Source organism: Parasteatoda tepidariorum, chromosome 9 (assembly GCF_982258835.1).
Source record: "Parasteatoda tepidariorum strain Cologne lab strain chromosome 9, Ptep-v5.0, whole genome shotgun sequence".
Taxonomy (NCBI): domain Eukaryota; kingdom Metazoa; phylum Arthropoda; class Arachnida; order Araneae; family Theridiidae; genus Parasteatoda; species Parasteatoda tepidariorum.
The window spans coordinates 55,568,998-55,585,215 of record NC_141763.1 but is presented as its reverse complement, the minus strand read 5'-3'; the positions used below and the strand labels follow the sequence as shown (position 1 = coordinate 55,585,215).

Genomic DNA, 16,218 nt, shown 5'->3' with positions numbered 1-16,218 from the left:
ACTAATGTTTGCTACGAAAAATTAAAAGAAAAGGCCAAGATCATATAAATATGATTTTAGTCTGGTGTTTGCTTCTTTAAAGAGCTCATATATTCAATTTTTTCTAAAAAAAAATGAATATTTATACATATTTTTTAAATTTAAATCTCAAGCTGTTTAAATCCATTAAGTTTTGTACTTTAATACATTCCATTGCATGCATAATTTAAAGAACAAATTTTACTGAAAAGCATAGCTTTAGATTAAAGTATACTTAAACTTTTTGAAAACTTTATCGTGACTTAGATTATGAGTAATTGCTTCTATTAACATCTATCTATATTATATAAAACGCTAATACGTACGTATGTATCAATAAAACCGATGATATTTCCTTTCTCGCGATGGCAACAGTTTTCATTTTTAATTGATAGGCTTCGGCGCGCAAGAGCACGTAGTGAGCATCATATGGCTAATCGGGTGAATTCTCACCGAATTATCAAAAAAATTCTCACAAAATTATCTTCATCGAAGCCGATGCTTTACATCCGGCGTTCAGTACAATTTCATATTGTTTTAGACCTTAAAACAAAACTTACAACAGTTACTTTTCTCAACAACTGAAATTTAGAATAGTGTGGTTAAGAAAAATATGTGAACTGTTTGCAATTTCAAATTAATATTGAAATGCACAGGTTTAGAATTTTCTACAGTGAAAGGTTTTCGGAACTTCAGTGTTCAAAAAAGTATACGAAAGCTAGACGTTAAGAGCGTATCCAATGAGCGAGCATCGGATTGCGAAGCAATCCGAAATGAACTGCGAAAGCAGTTCCGGGGTTTGGTGAGCGCCAGCGAGCAGGGGGCGAAGCCTCCTAGTATTATATAAAACGCTAATACGTATGTATCAATAAAACCGATGATATTTCCTTTCTCGCGTTGGCAAGAGTTTTCATTTTTAATTGATAGGCTTCGGCGCGCAAGAGCACGTAGTGAGCATCATATATCTAATCAGGTGAATTCTCACTGAATTATCAAAAAAATTTTCACAAAATTATCTTCATCAAAGCCGACGCTTTACATCCGGCTTTCAGTACTATTTCATATTGTTTTACAACACATGGTTTTAGCCCTCTGGTGGGAAAGACTTTAAAGCAAAACTTACAATAGTTACTTTTCTCAACAACTGAAATTTAGAATAGTGTGATTAAGAAAAATATGTGAACTGTTTGCAATATCAAACTAATATTGAAATGCACAGGTTTAGAATTTTCTACAGTAAAAAGCTTTCGGAACTTCAGTGTTCAAAAAAGTATACGAAAGCTAGACGTTAAGAGCGTATCCAATGAGCGAGCATCGGATTGCGAAGCAATCCGAAATGAACTGCGAAAGCAGTTCCGGGGATTGGCGAGCGCCAGCGAGCAGGGGGCGAAGCCTCCTAGTATTTATATATTTCATTTGTTGCCAATACATGAAATTATATATATATATATATATATATATATATATATATATATATATATATATATATATATATATATATATATATATATATATATATATATATATATATTATCAATCAGGATGCTGATACTTTTTATCGCAAAATCCATTTTTTCCGAAACATGTTATAGAACAAAAAATATGATGTACCGTAATTTTTGCAGTAATTATTATCGTAAAATCGCTGAATCACTATTATTGAATAAATATTACTGTAAAAATTACTCTACAATATTTTAAGGCAAAAATAAATTTCACGGTAAACTGATGATGGAATGCAACGGATTTTACTGATGTGATGTAACCAAAATTCTGGTAATTTTTACAGTGTAGTGCAGATGATCTAGTAAATTTCAACATCAGACACTCAAACCTGCTCTTTCTGAATAAACATACTTTTTTCGATGAGTTTGTGTTCTGACCCTCAAAATATGTATCGGGGGGGGGGGGGATAGCCACAATCTAGAAAATTTGGCTCAAATTGTTCAGGCTCGAAAGAGATCGAATGTTTGGACTCTTTAATATTAACTTCCCTTTTTGCGTATTTTACAATAACTTGGAAGCTTTTTTGATGAATCTAAGCATTTTTTCACACAATTATAACATTCATTCATTATAAAATACTTTTTATGCAAACATTTTTTTAATGTTTAGTTTTTTTATTATTTTATTCAAAAAAACCAATCGAAAAACCTATGGTATACAAGTTTTGACATCAATTTAAGTAAATAATATTTATAAATGGTAAAATACAAAATTTGAACGAAATCAATCGATTAGTTTCTGAGTTATCAAGCCTTATAAAATTTATTTATTAAGCTATAAAATTATAATAGCTTTTCAAAATTACACCTTAAATTTATTTCTCGATAACTATTCTGCAGCTTCCCTTTAAATCTAATGAATATTAGATAACTTTTAGAATTATCTTTATTGGCATAATAACTTTAAACACAAAATTGATTATTTGATCGGGAAAGAAAAATTACTCTAAATGCAAATTTGATTATTTGATCGAAAAAGAAATCAACTTACACAGAATTTCCAGTTGCACTGTAATATCTTTAGCTTTAGTATCATAAGCATCGTGTATAGCAACACATTTTAGAAGCTTGTGATTGTCTTCTTTGGTGAAGGTCATATCAAGAGCACTGACAGCCTGCCATGTTTTTCGCTTTTCAACGTCTCTGATGTTGGTTTGGTTGACATTAGTAGTTACTTCAACATGGTTTATGAACCATTTTAGTGAAGCAGGAGGGTTACCTTTACGTGCTATACAGTGCAGACGTTTTGGTTCATTAGCTCGAGCTGTAAAGGGATCACCTTGAACTATTTGGATGGTGGTGTCTTCTATAATGGGTGGATAAGGTGCCTCTGAAAAAAAAAATATGAATATATTTATAAATTTTCATTCTTCTATAAAGAAGCTATTAAAAGAACGTCGTCGTGTGTTCAGTTTCTATAGTTCTAATTCTTTTCCTAGGTAAGGAATATCACGACTTTCCGCTTTCGGAAATCGGATAACGCTTGAACAAAGTAGGGAAGAAACCACAAAATGGTCAAAACAGTTTCTATCATTTTGGAGAAGCAAACACTGCTGTGTAAAAATGTACTTTAGATTAAATTATATATTTTTTAAATTACCAACAAAAGTTAATTAGTCACCTAACGTACAAATTATGAAATATTTAAAGCTACACAAAGTTGTGCAACCCTACACGGAATGCCATTTTGCCACTAGAAAATTTTTGCTATCTGGTATCAAAAGTAATTTACTACTTTATAACTTTTATCACAGTTATACACGCTATATATATTTATATAATACCAGTAGTGATATTATTATCAATAAAATAATGCCAATTACAAATGCGAATTCAAAAACTTATATATCCCCCTTCCAACTAATAAAATTCTTGATAACCTACTTCAAATTCATAACTTGTTTAATCTTAATGATAGTTCATACTAGCCTAGTTCATATCAACCTCAACAACAATCATAATCTATTTAACGACTGTCTTTTTCAACAAATTATTGGTATCCTAATGGAAAATAATTTTAGTACTAATGTTTGAAGTATTTTTTTTCTACAAGAACATAGATTCATGAAATCATATGTTAATCTTCCTACAAATTCCTTCTTTTTCAGATTTATTGATGACCTTTTGATTACTAATTTTGACGATTTTGGTATTTTAGCCAAACGAATTTATCCAAGAGAATTAATTCTTAACAAAACTAATATTTGAAATTCTTCAACAGATTTTCTAGATTTAACTCGTATTATTAATAAAGATAGAAAAATTATATTTAAACTTTTTCGAACAAGAAATAATTTTAACTTTCCAATCGAAAGCAGCATTGATTTTACTGGCAACTTAGTCAATACGATTTTTTCCAATATTACTACCTATCAGATTCTTAAGTTTTATAGGAATAATTCCAACTATAAAGAGTTTTTAAAAAAGACTGAAAAATTTAAAGCAAATTTAATTAATATCCATTTTCCTAATTCTTTCTAAAACATCAAAACTATTGTTTCAGAAAATATAGCTCAGAAAAAAATGCATTTGAAAAAAATCCATTTAGATAACACATTCTTTTGCTTTGTGAGCTCAGTCTAGTTGAAATATTTTAGAAGCAAATAAGTTTTCTTTAAATCATTCGGTAATGAAACGGTGTTTGCATAAATATTTACAATAATATTTTTAAATTTATGGTTTAGTTGCAGAAATCAACCAAGCTAGATGTTACCATTAAAACTATATTTGTCTTGCAGCTTAAAAGGGAATCCTTTATTAGGTAATTTTCAGAAGATTTGGAATTTGGGATAGCAAGAAAGGCTGTTTCACGTCAAAAAGTTTGTTCATTTTCATTATTTTGTTAAATAAAAGCTAGTAAAACTTTAAAGAAGTTAACATTCTCTAGAAATAATGTTAATTTTAAAATTTTGAACATAAAGAACAGAAATACAAACTTATTGGTAAAATTTACTAAAATCTAATTTAATAAAAAATATGGTTAAAAAGGTTACGATAACTTTTTAAATGACAATAATAAAAAATATGATAACGAAGGTAATAAAGGCAAATAAATATTTAATTTTATTTTCATATTTAAGTCCATTTGTGCTGGGGTTTTTTTGTCTAAAAATAATTTTATATTCCTTTATTTTGATAAGAAACCATTCTTCTTTCAGGCAGTGGCTAAGTTTTCGAAAAAAATAATTTACATTCGCTACATTATGCATGTAAGCATTATCATTTGCCAACTCATTCCAGAATATCCATTTTCACATGTGAGGAAAAAAATAAAATAAAATAAATCAAAAAAATAAAATGCATGCGAGAAATATCACATTCAACGAAATATGAATTTCCTCGATATGCTTGCATTATCGATTGCCAAGTTTCTTTTTTTCAAATATCGCATTCTGTTTTTCGTGGTGATAGTTTTTTCCTGAAAAAATTCCTTAAGAGAAACAATACACACTACGATACTCTGTTTTTTTTACCATATACAAGCTGGTAATAGAATATAAAATCGATCAGGAACACTCGAATAAGTTTCAGAAGGAGGAGAAAAAAATACTAACCAAGTAGTCTTATGCCGTTATTTAAAATTCAGATATTTTCTCGTCCGATATATGATGCAAAAATTCTGTATTATTTAATAAAGTTCTTACTCGATATGCTTCTTCCTTACAAGGAAAATATATTTTAGAAAGAACACATCTATCGACGATGCACTTATAAATTTTGTAATAGTGATATTGCTTCATTCATAAATAAGTTTAAGAGATGGGGTTATCTCGAATCCTGAGGAAGTAACAATTGATAAAAAAAAAATGTGCAGCGTTGTTGTCTCTAGCATCTTGCATTATTTTTATCATTCATATTTTAGCTGAACATATTTATTAGAACTCTGAGTATTGAGGGGGAAATGATATCGAATTTTGATTTATTTCAGAATTCAATTTTTATAGTTATAGTTACTAGAGGTAGTACTAGTGTTGACAATGTGCTTTTATAATTTATTCGGATAGTACTCATGGTTTACTAATTAGATTTAATACAGCCGTGAGAAACATGAAAAGTATACTATACAAGTATATTGAATAACATGAATTCTAGGAACATTTTAGTTCCATATTGCAGTGCAAGGTTGACTGTAAAGATTAAAACAACTTTTATCACAAATCTCAATAAGCTATATAAATGATTGCCAAATAAATCATGCAAACTAGAAACAATGTTAAATTTAACTATGCTTTACGCGTTTCACAATAAATTTACATAAATAACCCTTTGATACCAACATTCAATCTGCGTTTATAAAACAATGTTAGAAAAACCTTCTGAAATTAAGGATGAATTATCATGTGTACACCAACAATAAAAAGCCTTCTGTAACCGAGGATATATTCCCCTTCTCAAAGTCAATTTTAGATTTTATGAACATTGCTGATACAAGGTTAACTTGCGTAGGTTTTTATATACTTTTTAACACCTTAAAAGTGAAGATTGTCTTGATTATTAAGTTTTCAACACAAACAAAGTGTTTTACGTGAGAGATGGTATAAAACTGGAATGAAAAAGAAATAAACTCAAGGCTTACAGTAAAAGCTAAAAATTGAGATTTTTTTGTAAAATTGTTTACCTGTCTTAAATCCGATCTTCAAGGAAACAAGCTTGACATACTTATTATGTTTAAATTTAAAAAAAAAGAAAGATTACTTTGTCAACCTTCCTATGCCAACCAAGTGAAAATGAAAGTACGACGTTTGCTTGTAAGGTTGCCTGTCATCTGGGAATATATCTGTTCATTGCTTTTTTTTTTTTTAATAAGCTGCATTAATCCAATTCTGAAATCATCATCCATGCTTTAGTTTGCATTTGATAGTATGAACGGGTTTGTACGGCTAAAAGTTAGCTAAACAAGTTTGTAATGTGAACAATATATTGTTTAAAAAAGTGATTCAACATTTCACCAAACAATGGGCGCCAATTTAATTATAGTATGACAATAACGAGTTGAAACCCAAACCTAATTGAAAGCAACCAACTGAGACAGCTATCAGATAACAACTTGTGATTGCCAAACAGTACAATACATATATATTAAAAGAGTATGGTGTGGCAATGTACCAAAGTTGTGGTGCTCTTTGAGTCTGTATTATTGCAGTTAAATTCAGTCAATGGTTAATATTCTGATTACTAAGTTTCATTAATTCCATTTTGACTAAGAACCTACTCTTTAATGAGAGATTGGACTAAATTAAAGATTTGTATGTTAGCGTATTTTATGGTGAGATGTAGAATTAATGTTTTTATTTTACTATACCAACCTTGAAGTGTTTGTATACCAGTCTCCTGCATATCAGTTTTGACGTGAAGAAAACTTCATACTCTTAAATTAATTAACTTTATGTTGATATGCTGAATCAAGTCTTGAAAATAAAAATTGAAGCATTACCGCAATACCGATATGAGTCAAAGGGACATGGGAATCAGGACTCCAAAGTTCCATGTGAAACGGTGTGATTATGGAATTGTGGTTGACGCAAGGCACAAGCCACCTTTACTTCCAAAATCAGCTGGTTAACCCCGATCTGAAACCAAGTAGGCTTTTCAACATGCCTACATCGAATGAAAGTCATTTTCAATGACACCTCATTGTCTTCCCTTACAAAAATAGGATTACAGTTGCACAACAGAACTTTCTTGTGTATCGTATTTTTTCAAGTTTAAAATAGTTTAAATTATTTTAAGCATTTTTTCACGACCATTGTTACATTATTATATCAGTAAATTGCTAATTTTCTTAATTATACTAAAAATATTAAAAATCAGTCTGAAAAATATTCTTTTAACGGAATGATTATTTGGAAAAGTTTTTACAAAACATATCCAAAGAGATAAAACGTTATAGAAGATTTTCGGAATCTCATAAATTATTTTACATATTTTACTTGACACAACACGCTTTATCTCAAAACCAAATATAAAACTTTTTTCTAAAGTGCTTTTAAAACTAGCGTTTAAGAGCTTGAGAATGAAATTCAAGCAAAACAATAAAACTTGGCAGATTTCTTTATTAATATTATCTGCCAGGATATGGTATTAAAAATATAAATCCCCATGCATCTATAAGGGTTTAAAAGCACTTCACATAAGCTGAATATCCATCCCTTTCCCCCATAACTTCTCGCAACACACCTCTCGCGATATAATCTCTGCGAAGGGATACAGATCTTCCTGGATTCAAAATCATCCATATTCCCGACGTTCTCCATTCGTTGAAGGAAGACTCTGGGCTGAAAGATCGACTTAACTGGCATCGGCATGCCCATCACGTCATGCCATCAACGTTTTCTGAGAAGAGAAGAAGAGGGGGAAAGTCATTTCCCCCTTTCAAGCTGGCATGGGAGAGTAGGGAATATGAGGGATTTTTTCGATGCAAAAGAGGATAAACATTTTCACAAATGCCTCAACTGACAATCCGAGTCAGACTAAAATTTAAAAAGGAAGAAATGCAAAAGTATTTGTTGATGCGACTCATACTGTTTTGCCTTGCTTTGTTTGACTCGAAAGTTTGGTCACAGAAATGGTAGTTTTATTCGAAAAGTTTAAAATGTAACTTGAGTTAAATGTAAGTAGTGGAACGTGTTAAAAAGAGGGAGTTTCAGTCATGGTTTTTCTCTGCTGTAAGATTTTTCTGAAGGAAAATAAAATCGTCAACACTCATTTTTATGTTTTGTTATATGCTAAAGTTTATGTTGTGTTAAAGTTTTGTTGCTAAAGTATAAGTTTTTTTTTCGAATATTTTAAAATCAAACTTAAACTAAATGTAAGTAGTTTGACTCATATAAATTAGAGATTTTTAATCATGATTTCCTTGCTCCGTCTAAGTAAAGTAAAGATTCTTCAATAAAGGTTTAAAAGCATAATAAAATAAACACTCCAGCCATATATTCAACTTGAAAATATAAATGGTGCCCTAATTCCGACAGTTACACTAGATTGAGCTTAGGTATAAAAAATATCAACCCCTGCTTTTATTATTCAATAATAGAATTGTGTGTAGCAAATAAATTCTTTTAGAATTTCGCTCAAAAGCTCGAATAAAAATGAGTGATCTTTTTAAATTGTTATTATCTTGCTTTTGTCAAATATATCCGCATTACCATTTATTCACTTATCCAAATCGGAATTAGAGTGTATTTAATGATAAAATTTAGTTTTGTACTCATGTTATAACACCATTTCAACAGGAATCGGATTTTGATTAATGGGGTGTTAATTTCTCCGAATTTTTAAGTAAGTCTTATTTTCAATCCGTTGTAGGATACAGCATTTACACTCATATATTATTTATAAATTACTTGTGTGATGATTCCCGTTCATGAAAGGGTAACAAGCAATATAAGCCATTTATAATAATTATTTTTCGCTATTCCAGCTCTTTTGCTTAAAATGTTCCATTTGGTTATACCTAGAATATTCATTTACGGTAGCTTCTTCAGAATTACAAACCAACGCAAATATAGGTAGTACAGATCCCGGGAGCCATCGTGGAAGCTCTGGCCCACCGCATTATTTGTACTGGCGATGATTATGCAGAAAAATTATTTAAAACTTCATAACAACAGGCTCATTGGATCCTTTATAGACATTTGCATGCCTTTAATGTAGTTTTTTATTTTATTTTATAACCGTCGTTGAATAGCCGACCCAAATTTTTGGGTTTGCAACTACTAATGTTCAACTCCGTAACCTTGTAATTTTGAACCCAATCTAGAAGATAAGGAAACTCCTAGGTCAAGTATTGGGAGAAATTTGCCTTCGTTTGCTCTTTGGAGGCTTTGCGGAGTTTTTTTTTTATGTAACTAACCAGCATTTGCGTAACATGGAGAGGATTCGATCCGGTTCACCTTATTGGAAGACTATAGTTCTATCCCCTGAGCCATCATGGTTCATTTAATTAGTTGTGTTTAAATTCAGTAAATCAAATATTAAAACGAAAATTCCTTTAAGTCTTTAATTCAGTTCACTTCATCACTTAAATGTGTTAAGCATTAAAAATTTATACGTAATAAAACTTTGTGCAAGGTGGCGTAGTGAGCGAATATATAACACTGAGTGTAGTTATGTAAACACATAGGTCGGTTAAAGCAAATCCTAAAAAACTATTATTGTTATCGTGATCTGGGATTGTAAAAGCAAATTTTTGTGGAATTCTTTGACTTAGACCCAAAGAAGTTAAAAGATCTGTGAGTGGTTTGAATTTTTGGTTTTCTAATGACCGTAACAACAGTAGACAGTTAGAAAGTACGGACTATTACTGACCTCTAACAGTCAACTTGACTTCTGGTGATGTGAGTGTTAGCTCTTGTAAGGATGCCTGCGTCACCTGACATTGCCACAACCCATCGTCATCTTCGAGTTGTGTGTTAGTAATAGTGATTCCGCAGTTTCCATCATCGGGCTCTCTGTTGAATGTGTACTTTCCGGGTATTTTGCCAACAACCACACCATCTTTAAGCCACGCACATTCACCTTTACGATTTCGAACTTTGCACGGTATGATTATCAGCTCGCCTGGATTTACTTCCCTGTCTTCAGGTAAAGTATCAAATACTTGTAAGAAAAGAGCTCCTGCAAGAAAAAAAGAGTAATGTTTAGGATTATATGGTGCGTTTATATTTTAATTACACAATAAAAAGCATTGTATCTGAAGTACTTTGTACAACTAAATAAGATTCTTTTCACAACACTTAAATATTTACTTTATTTTCTTCATATATAGAGATAACAGTCGGCAAAGAATTCTGTTAGGTTTAAAAACATTTCGCTAAAAAAGAACGAATTCTAAAAAAAATAAAAATAAGCAACTTAAAAGACAAAAATGCTGTTGCCAGTCATAGAATTTTTTGAAAGTTAACTTAGAAATGACAAACAAAACAATGTTAACAAAATAACGTTGAAAGCGCAACTAGATCGAAAGCGCAACTAGATCAAAATTATGATACCTGAGCGCTTGACGTAACAGTATCAATAAAATATAATCTTTATATTTATTAGATTTCTATTTATAGTTTATAACTCAGTAAGTTAGATTACTTTCAATATAACTCGATAAATGAAGATATATCTTACTAAGAAGAAGATAATTAAAAATATAAAATTACACAAACTAAAAATTTAGTAGCGTGATAAAAATTGTTTAAATGCAAATTGAAACTATTCTATTGCTTTAAAAGTTAGTAATTTTTAATTACAGTTAATGTAAATTTTTTAAAGAAGAATAAATTTTTTTCTGTTAAATTTATTTTAAAAAAAAAATGTGTTTAGAAAAATCTGAAACATTTTTTTCTTAAGTGAGAAATAAAAGTATGGGATAAATATTTATTGGTTTTGGCCAAAGCAAACTCTGCACAAAACCTGTTATTTTTAATTGTTAAGTACATTAAGATATTATTATTATAATTCTGAAAGTGTCCCTTTGCAAGTTTATACTGGTTTTTTTCTATTTGAAACAAAATTTTTTATTAAGTAGATAAATTATTTATAAGGTAGAGCTGTTGCGTTAAACCTAAGGTAACCAGATTTACATATAATGATTTGAGACAAATTAGCGGAGAGTGCTTGAAAAATTTTAAATTTTAAAGACACCCATATATTTATGGAAAATATTAATTTATATGTGCAAGAAAGATTATTTTTTTAAATTGTTAACTAATATCGGGTGCAGAACCGTACGGAGCAGTTTTGAAATGTACAAAGAAATCTGAATTTGAACATAAGTAAAAAGAGTCAGTGCATGATTATTAAAATTTATTTATTTTTTGCTGAAATTATTTTAAAATGAATATGGCATTTTCAATTTTCATCCTTTAGCATGATGCTTACTAGATTTTCGTTTGTATTCTCTGTAAAACAAAACTATATCTTTAAAATAAAAAAAAATTAAAAAAAACCAGACACATTTGAGATTTTTTTTAAATATTTGATCTGAAATTTGAAGACATTTGAGAACATCTGTTAAAATTTGAAGACATTTTCTGTTCTCAAAGCGTTTGGAAATATTTTAAGCAATCAAGGTAATTCGAGAAATGTCCTCAAGATTTGAGGATATCTAATTACCTTAAGCTAAACCTCATGTTTCTATGATTACACAATTGCTTAAAATTGCTCAAAATTGAGCACGGAATAAAATTTTCATTTTAAGCATATGGCGCAGTATTCAATAAACCCTAAGCTATACATAAAAAAACAGAACTAACAATTGACGTTTTGTGAGATTATTAAGTGAATACAGATGGCAACTTTATGACGATAGCTGTAAAACAATCTTATATGAATTGAACTTAACCCATGCTGAGATTGTATAACATTCAAGTAAACAAAAATGTTTAAAACCAGCAAAATATTTTCAGAAGATGGTAATAAGAATATTTTTTGCTCTTACTCAATTACATTTAAACTACCAAATATATATACTTATTACTTTGAATTACTCCATTCATATTTTTTAGTATCCCAAATTTGCATCTTATGTAATCGTCCTATTTTTGCAAGATAAAAAATATGAAAACAGAATTGTTAAACACACTTCGCTATTCAATTGAATTTTATTTTTCAATTTGATTTATTTTTCTAAAAGCCAAGAAGAGACAAAATTAAAATATTCTTTTTGACATCATACTGTTATTTGTATGCTAAAAAGTTCTTCCCTTGGCTATGAAATCAAAATCATTTGCCCCATTTCTTGGCACACTGTACTGTGACAAGAAAGAAACAAATCTCAGATAAATGTGAAAAAGAATAAGGCAAAATGCTTTCCCGTTTCATATTTCCGTGTCATTTAGCATTAAAAGACCAGAAATATCTTCCCCATGACACACAGAAAAAAAAACTGTAAAATGATGTTATAATCAGTGTCACATTCACAGTGACATGCACATATCGATTTTAGCGTCGTCTGCTTGAATCCATTTGCTTCACCTACCGAATGAGATCTGGCTCCGAGAAACAAGAAGATACAAGCGCCCTCTGGCGCAAAATAAGTTAATGAAGCATATGATAGACATAATAGGTTTTTCTTCCCGCACAGAAATGATGAATTTAGAATAAAAGAAGAAATGCACTTTGCGGCTGCAATGAGCGATTTAACATCGATCACATTTTATAAATTTTGATTTTAAAGAAAATCTAATAATTAATTAAACTAAATTCTTTTATTTCCTTTTTTGCTTACTATTTAATATTAGTTACGTTTCATAACTTTTGAATTTAAGGAAAACTTAATAATTAATGTAACCGGAATAACATATATAGTTTTTGCATTGAATATATCAATTGTATATATGTAAATACATTTAAGAATATACTTATTCGAATTGCTTTCATATTCTTAAAGAATTAAAACGTACGAGATACGCTTAATTGCAATTTCTCATAGGCGAGAGGATTCTTTTAACTGATTCTGGATTTTAATTTAATCCTCAAATATGCTTTTAATTTCCCACTATCGTTTTTTACATGAAAACTCAAAACACATAAAGTAATTATGTAATATTAATTAGAATAAATATTAAATAGTCAGCATTATGAGTAAGCTAATAAATATGCTAATCAATGCTACTTAATACACCAATTTAATATTTAGTATAACCTTACTGCTTATGGATGTTCCAACAGCTAATTACTAATTACCTGCGTCTTTTTTTTTAAATTGTGCTTCCAGTGGTTGTCTACTAAACTTTGTAAAGTATTTCGATTGATGTTGATTAAAATATAATAATTTATTACTCTATAAGAAAAATTTTATGGGGAAATCCAATTGAAAAAAAAAATACACATATTGCGCCGTATGAAACAGCGAGGTTTTTGTAATTATAGATGTCGTTAAAAATATATTGAAAAACTCTATAGTCTATTTTGATTATAGTCTCTTTAGTCTATTACAGTCTCTTTTGAGAAATGACAATAAAATACAACGATGTCTATAATTTACAATATAAATGAAAAAGCGTAGTTTCGCCACTTTTAAATAAAAATATCGCTTTTATTAAACAAGCTTCAACGCGTTAACCAATTAAAACTTTTTACTGTCATTTATTTTTTTCTTCTATTCATGCCATAACTCTTTATTTTCCCCCTTTATGCACTTGATAATTATGTATGGTGCAACAGCTTCATTTAAAAGCATAAAACTGAAATTTCAAAGAAAAAAAGTTTTTTTTTTCGCCTGGAGTCTTAGCTTTCAACATTATTTCTCGCTTGAATAAGCTAATGGTCTTTTTGAACGTCATATTCTAATTTATTTTTTAAGTAGTTTTATTTTCAACTAATATTGTTTTGACTTTTTGTTGTATAATTAATATGGTTTATGGAAGAGGTTCTGCATTTATTTGTTTCAGGAAGAAATAATGGGCAAAAATAAACAAAAGACAGATTGCGAAGGAAGCTAAGCTTTTTTTTTTTGCTTTTTTTCTTCTTTTTTAAATATAATTCCATCATGATGAGAAAGCTTTTCCTTAATTTTTTTTTACTAACAGTGAACATACAAAATTTCAAGTTCTAAATAAACAACATCTTAATTATAGTAACAAATTTTCCCAGTTTACGCAGAATTTCAGAAACTAACCACAAAAATCTTTGCTTTATAAATACTTTAAAAATTTTCGGCTACATTTACACCGTTGGAAATTTTGGCATGCGTTGAAACAAATCGTTCTATCTTGTTGCAATGCAACTTCAATTTAGTGTTAAGTTGAAAAATATTATTATAATTCTTAAACTTGATTTATAAATTTTAGCGAAAACAGGTTGAAAATATTCTGCATCTAATTATGACTTCAAAAAATAGCAACGTATAATGGTTCCAGAAATCAATATTATGGCTTCAGTTTGAATCAATTTCTCTGATATTGTACTATTTACTAAAATATTAAAAGCAAGTTTACATTTAGGATTAATTTCGTGGACTTGTATTGCTTTAATACGTTGATTGGTCCGTTGATTAAATTGTTTTGGTTCGTTAGTATGTTGATTTTATTGTTTTATGATGTTATACCGTTAAATGAAAGCTCTCGAACACTATCTGGTTAAAACCAATTGGACACCCACTTAAAAAGTGGTTCTAGTCTGTGACAGTCATCAGTTAGTTTCTTGCTTCGACTTGAGTTCCTTAGTTACTGTGGATTGTAACATGAAACTCAGAAATGTATTTGGACATTCTGCTGGTTTCCCAAATCCATTGCAATATTTAGGTAAATATCCATCTCTCTTTTAGCACATTGTTCATACTAAAATTACGATAAAATAAAAGGCTGCAGTTTGCACATCCGATTGGCCATAAAATTGATGGTAAAGAGAATTTCTTATCTTTTTTAATTTTGAAATCGTTTCCAACTAGCATGGTTACAAAGCCATGAATAGAAAATTATTCGGCTTTTTAAGTATTTAAAACTAGAATGGTTTAAAATCGTAAAAAAAGAAATTTAACTGGACGTCGGAGATAGGTTTTTTGTTTGGTAATGGGCATTGGAGAGTGCAGGACACAAGGTGGGGACACAGGACATTGAATGTTCTTCATGTGTTGAAGGGAATGGAGAAAACATTGTGTTGTCAACGCTGAGATTCAAACACTAGTTGTGTTGGTGAGGAGATTGATAAATTAGCTCTCTCAGCTATAATATGCACACAGATGAAATTATCTAAGTTTCTTCATTAGGTGGCCTTAGTTGGGGCGGAAAAATTCTGGTTATTTAACTATACTGGAGGAAAGCAGTTAGTAAACAGTTTTTCTCATAGTTAACAGTTTGAATACCAGCTCTTATTTATTCGACTGTTTTGTTTGAATATGGTAAAACAATTAAATAAACTGCTATTTAACCATTTTTTCCGAGAAATTTCTCGTACAGTGCAGAACTGCTTATTAAAGCGGACAGACTCTCACTAAGGACAAACAGAGTGTACTGGTATTCTCAGAATCTTGACTTATATACCACATACCTTAGGGACGAATTAGAATCAACGCATGTATCGCGCTGTCGGCCAAATCAACTATTTTCAATACCAGCACTGTAATGGACGCCTCGCAATCAATTCCTGTGGTTCACTTATCAAAAGAAATCGCCCTTGACTTGTATAGGCTGTCATCTATGCAAAAGAGGGACCAACACCATATTAATCTGTGATTTCGGACCACTCGAGTTCATACCACTGGTTGCTCGAATACCTTTGACCAGATGGTGTTATCTTGTTCAGATTTTCTAATATTTAATAATATTGAAGGCACTATAATTAAATAAACATTTATAGGTTTTGAATAAAAAAAATATATAATTAAGAAATTATTGAGGTAAAAATTATAATTTAAATAATATTTTCCTCAAAAAATATTAATTTGTAATCCCAAACTGGTCATGTTATAATTAAACTATAAAGTAAAGCGTAAAATATTGAACAGCGTAAGTTATAATTACGTGTGGAATGTATGGTAAGTAAGTCGTGTCATTGCTCGGTACGATTTGTAGACTATTGATTCTTTTCCAGTTTGATAACGAAAATCGGCAGGATAATTTATATAAATTAACATCGTTTTACCTTTTTTTCTTTTTTAATTATCTTTTACCTAGTTTCTTTAATGATATAAACGTTTATGTTACCAAGTATATGGTCACAAAAAGTATGGATTAAGACGAGAGATGCTTTTTAGTGATTTCAA

The 16,218-nt window shown here is 29.8% G+C and overlaps 1 protein-coding gene across 7 annotated transcripts in view; it reads right to left on the bottom strand.

Moving 5' to 3' along the window:
- LOC107440873 (irregular chiasm C-roughest protein) overlaps window positions 1-16,218 on the bottom strand; it is a 152,675-nt gene that overhangs the window by 61,776 nt on the left and 74,681 nt on the right. For all 7 annotated transcript variants that reach the window (XR_006225823.3, XR_015429236.1, XR_015429237.1 and 4 more), the window contains exons 2-3: window positions 9,831-10,139; window positions 2,515-2,853 (exon numbers count right to left, since the gene is read on the bottom strand). Coding sequence is in view for 4 of the 7 variants with exons in the window: in XM_043047972.3 (XP_042903906.1) it covers window positions 2,515-2,853; window positions 9,831-10,139 (648 nt within the window). In the remaining 3 variants the exon portion in view is untranslated. The remainder of the gene's footprint in view (window positions 1-2,514; window positions 2,854-9,830; window positions 10,140-16,218) is intronic.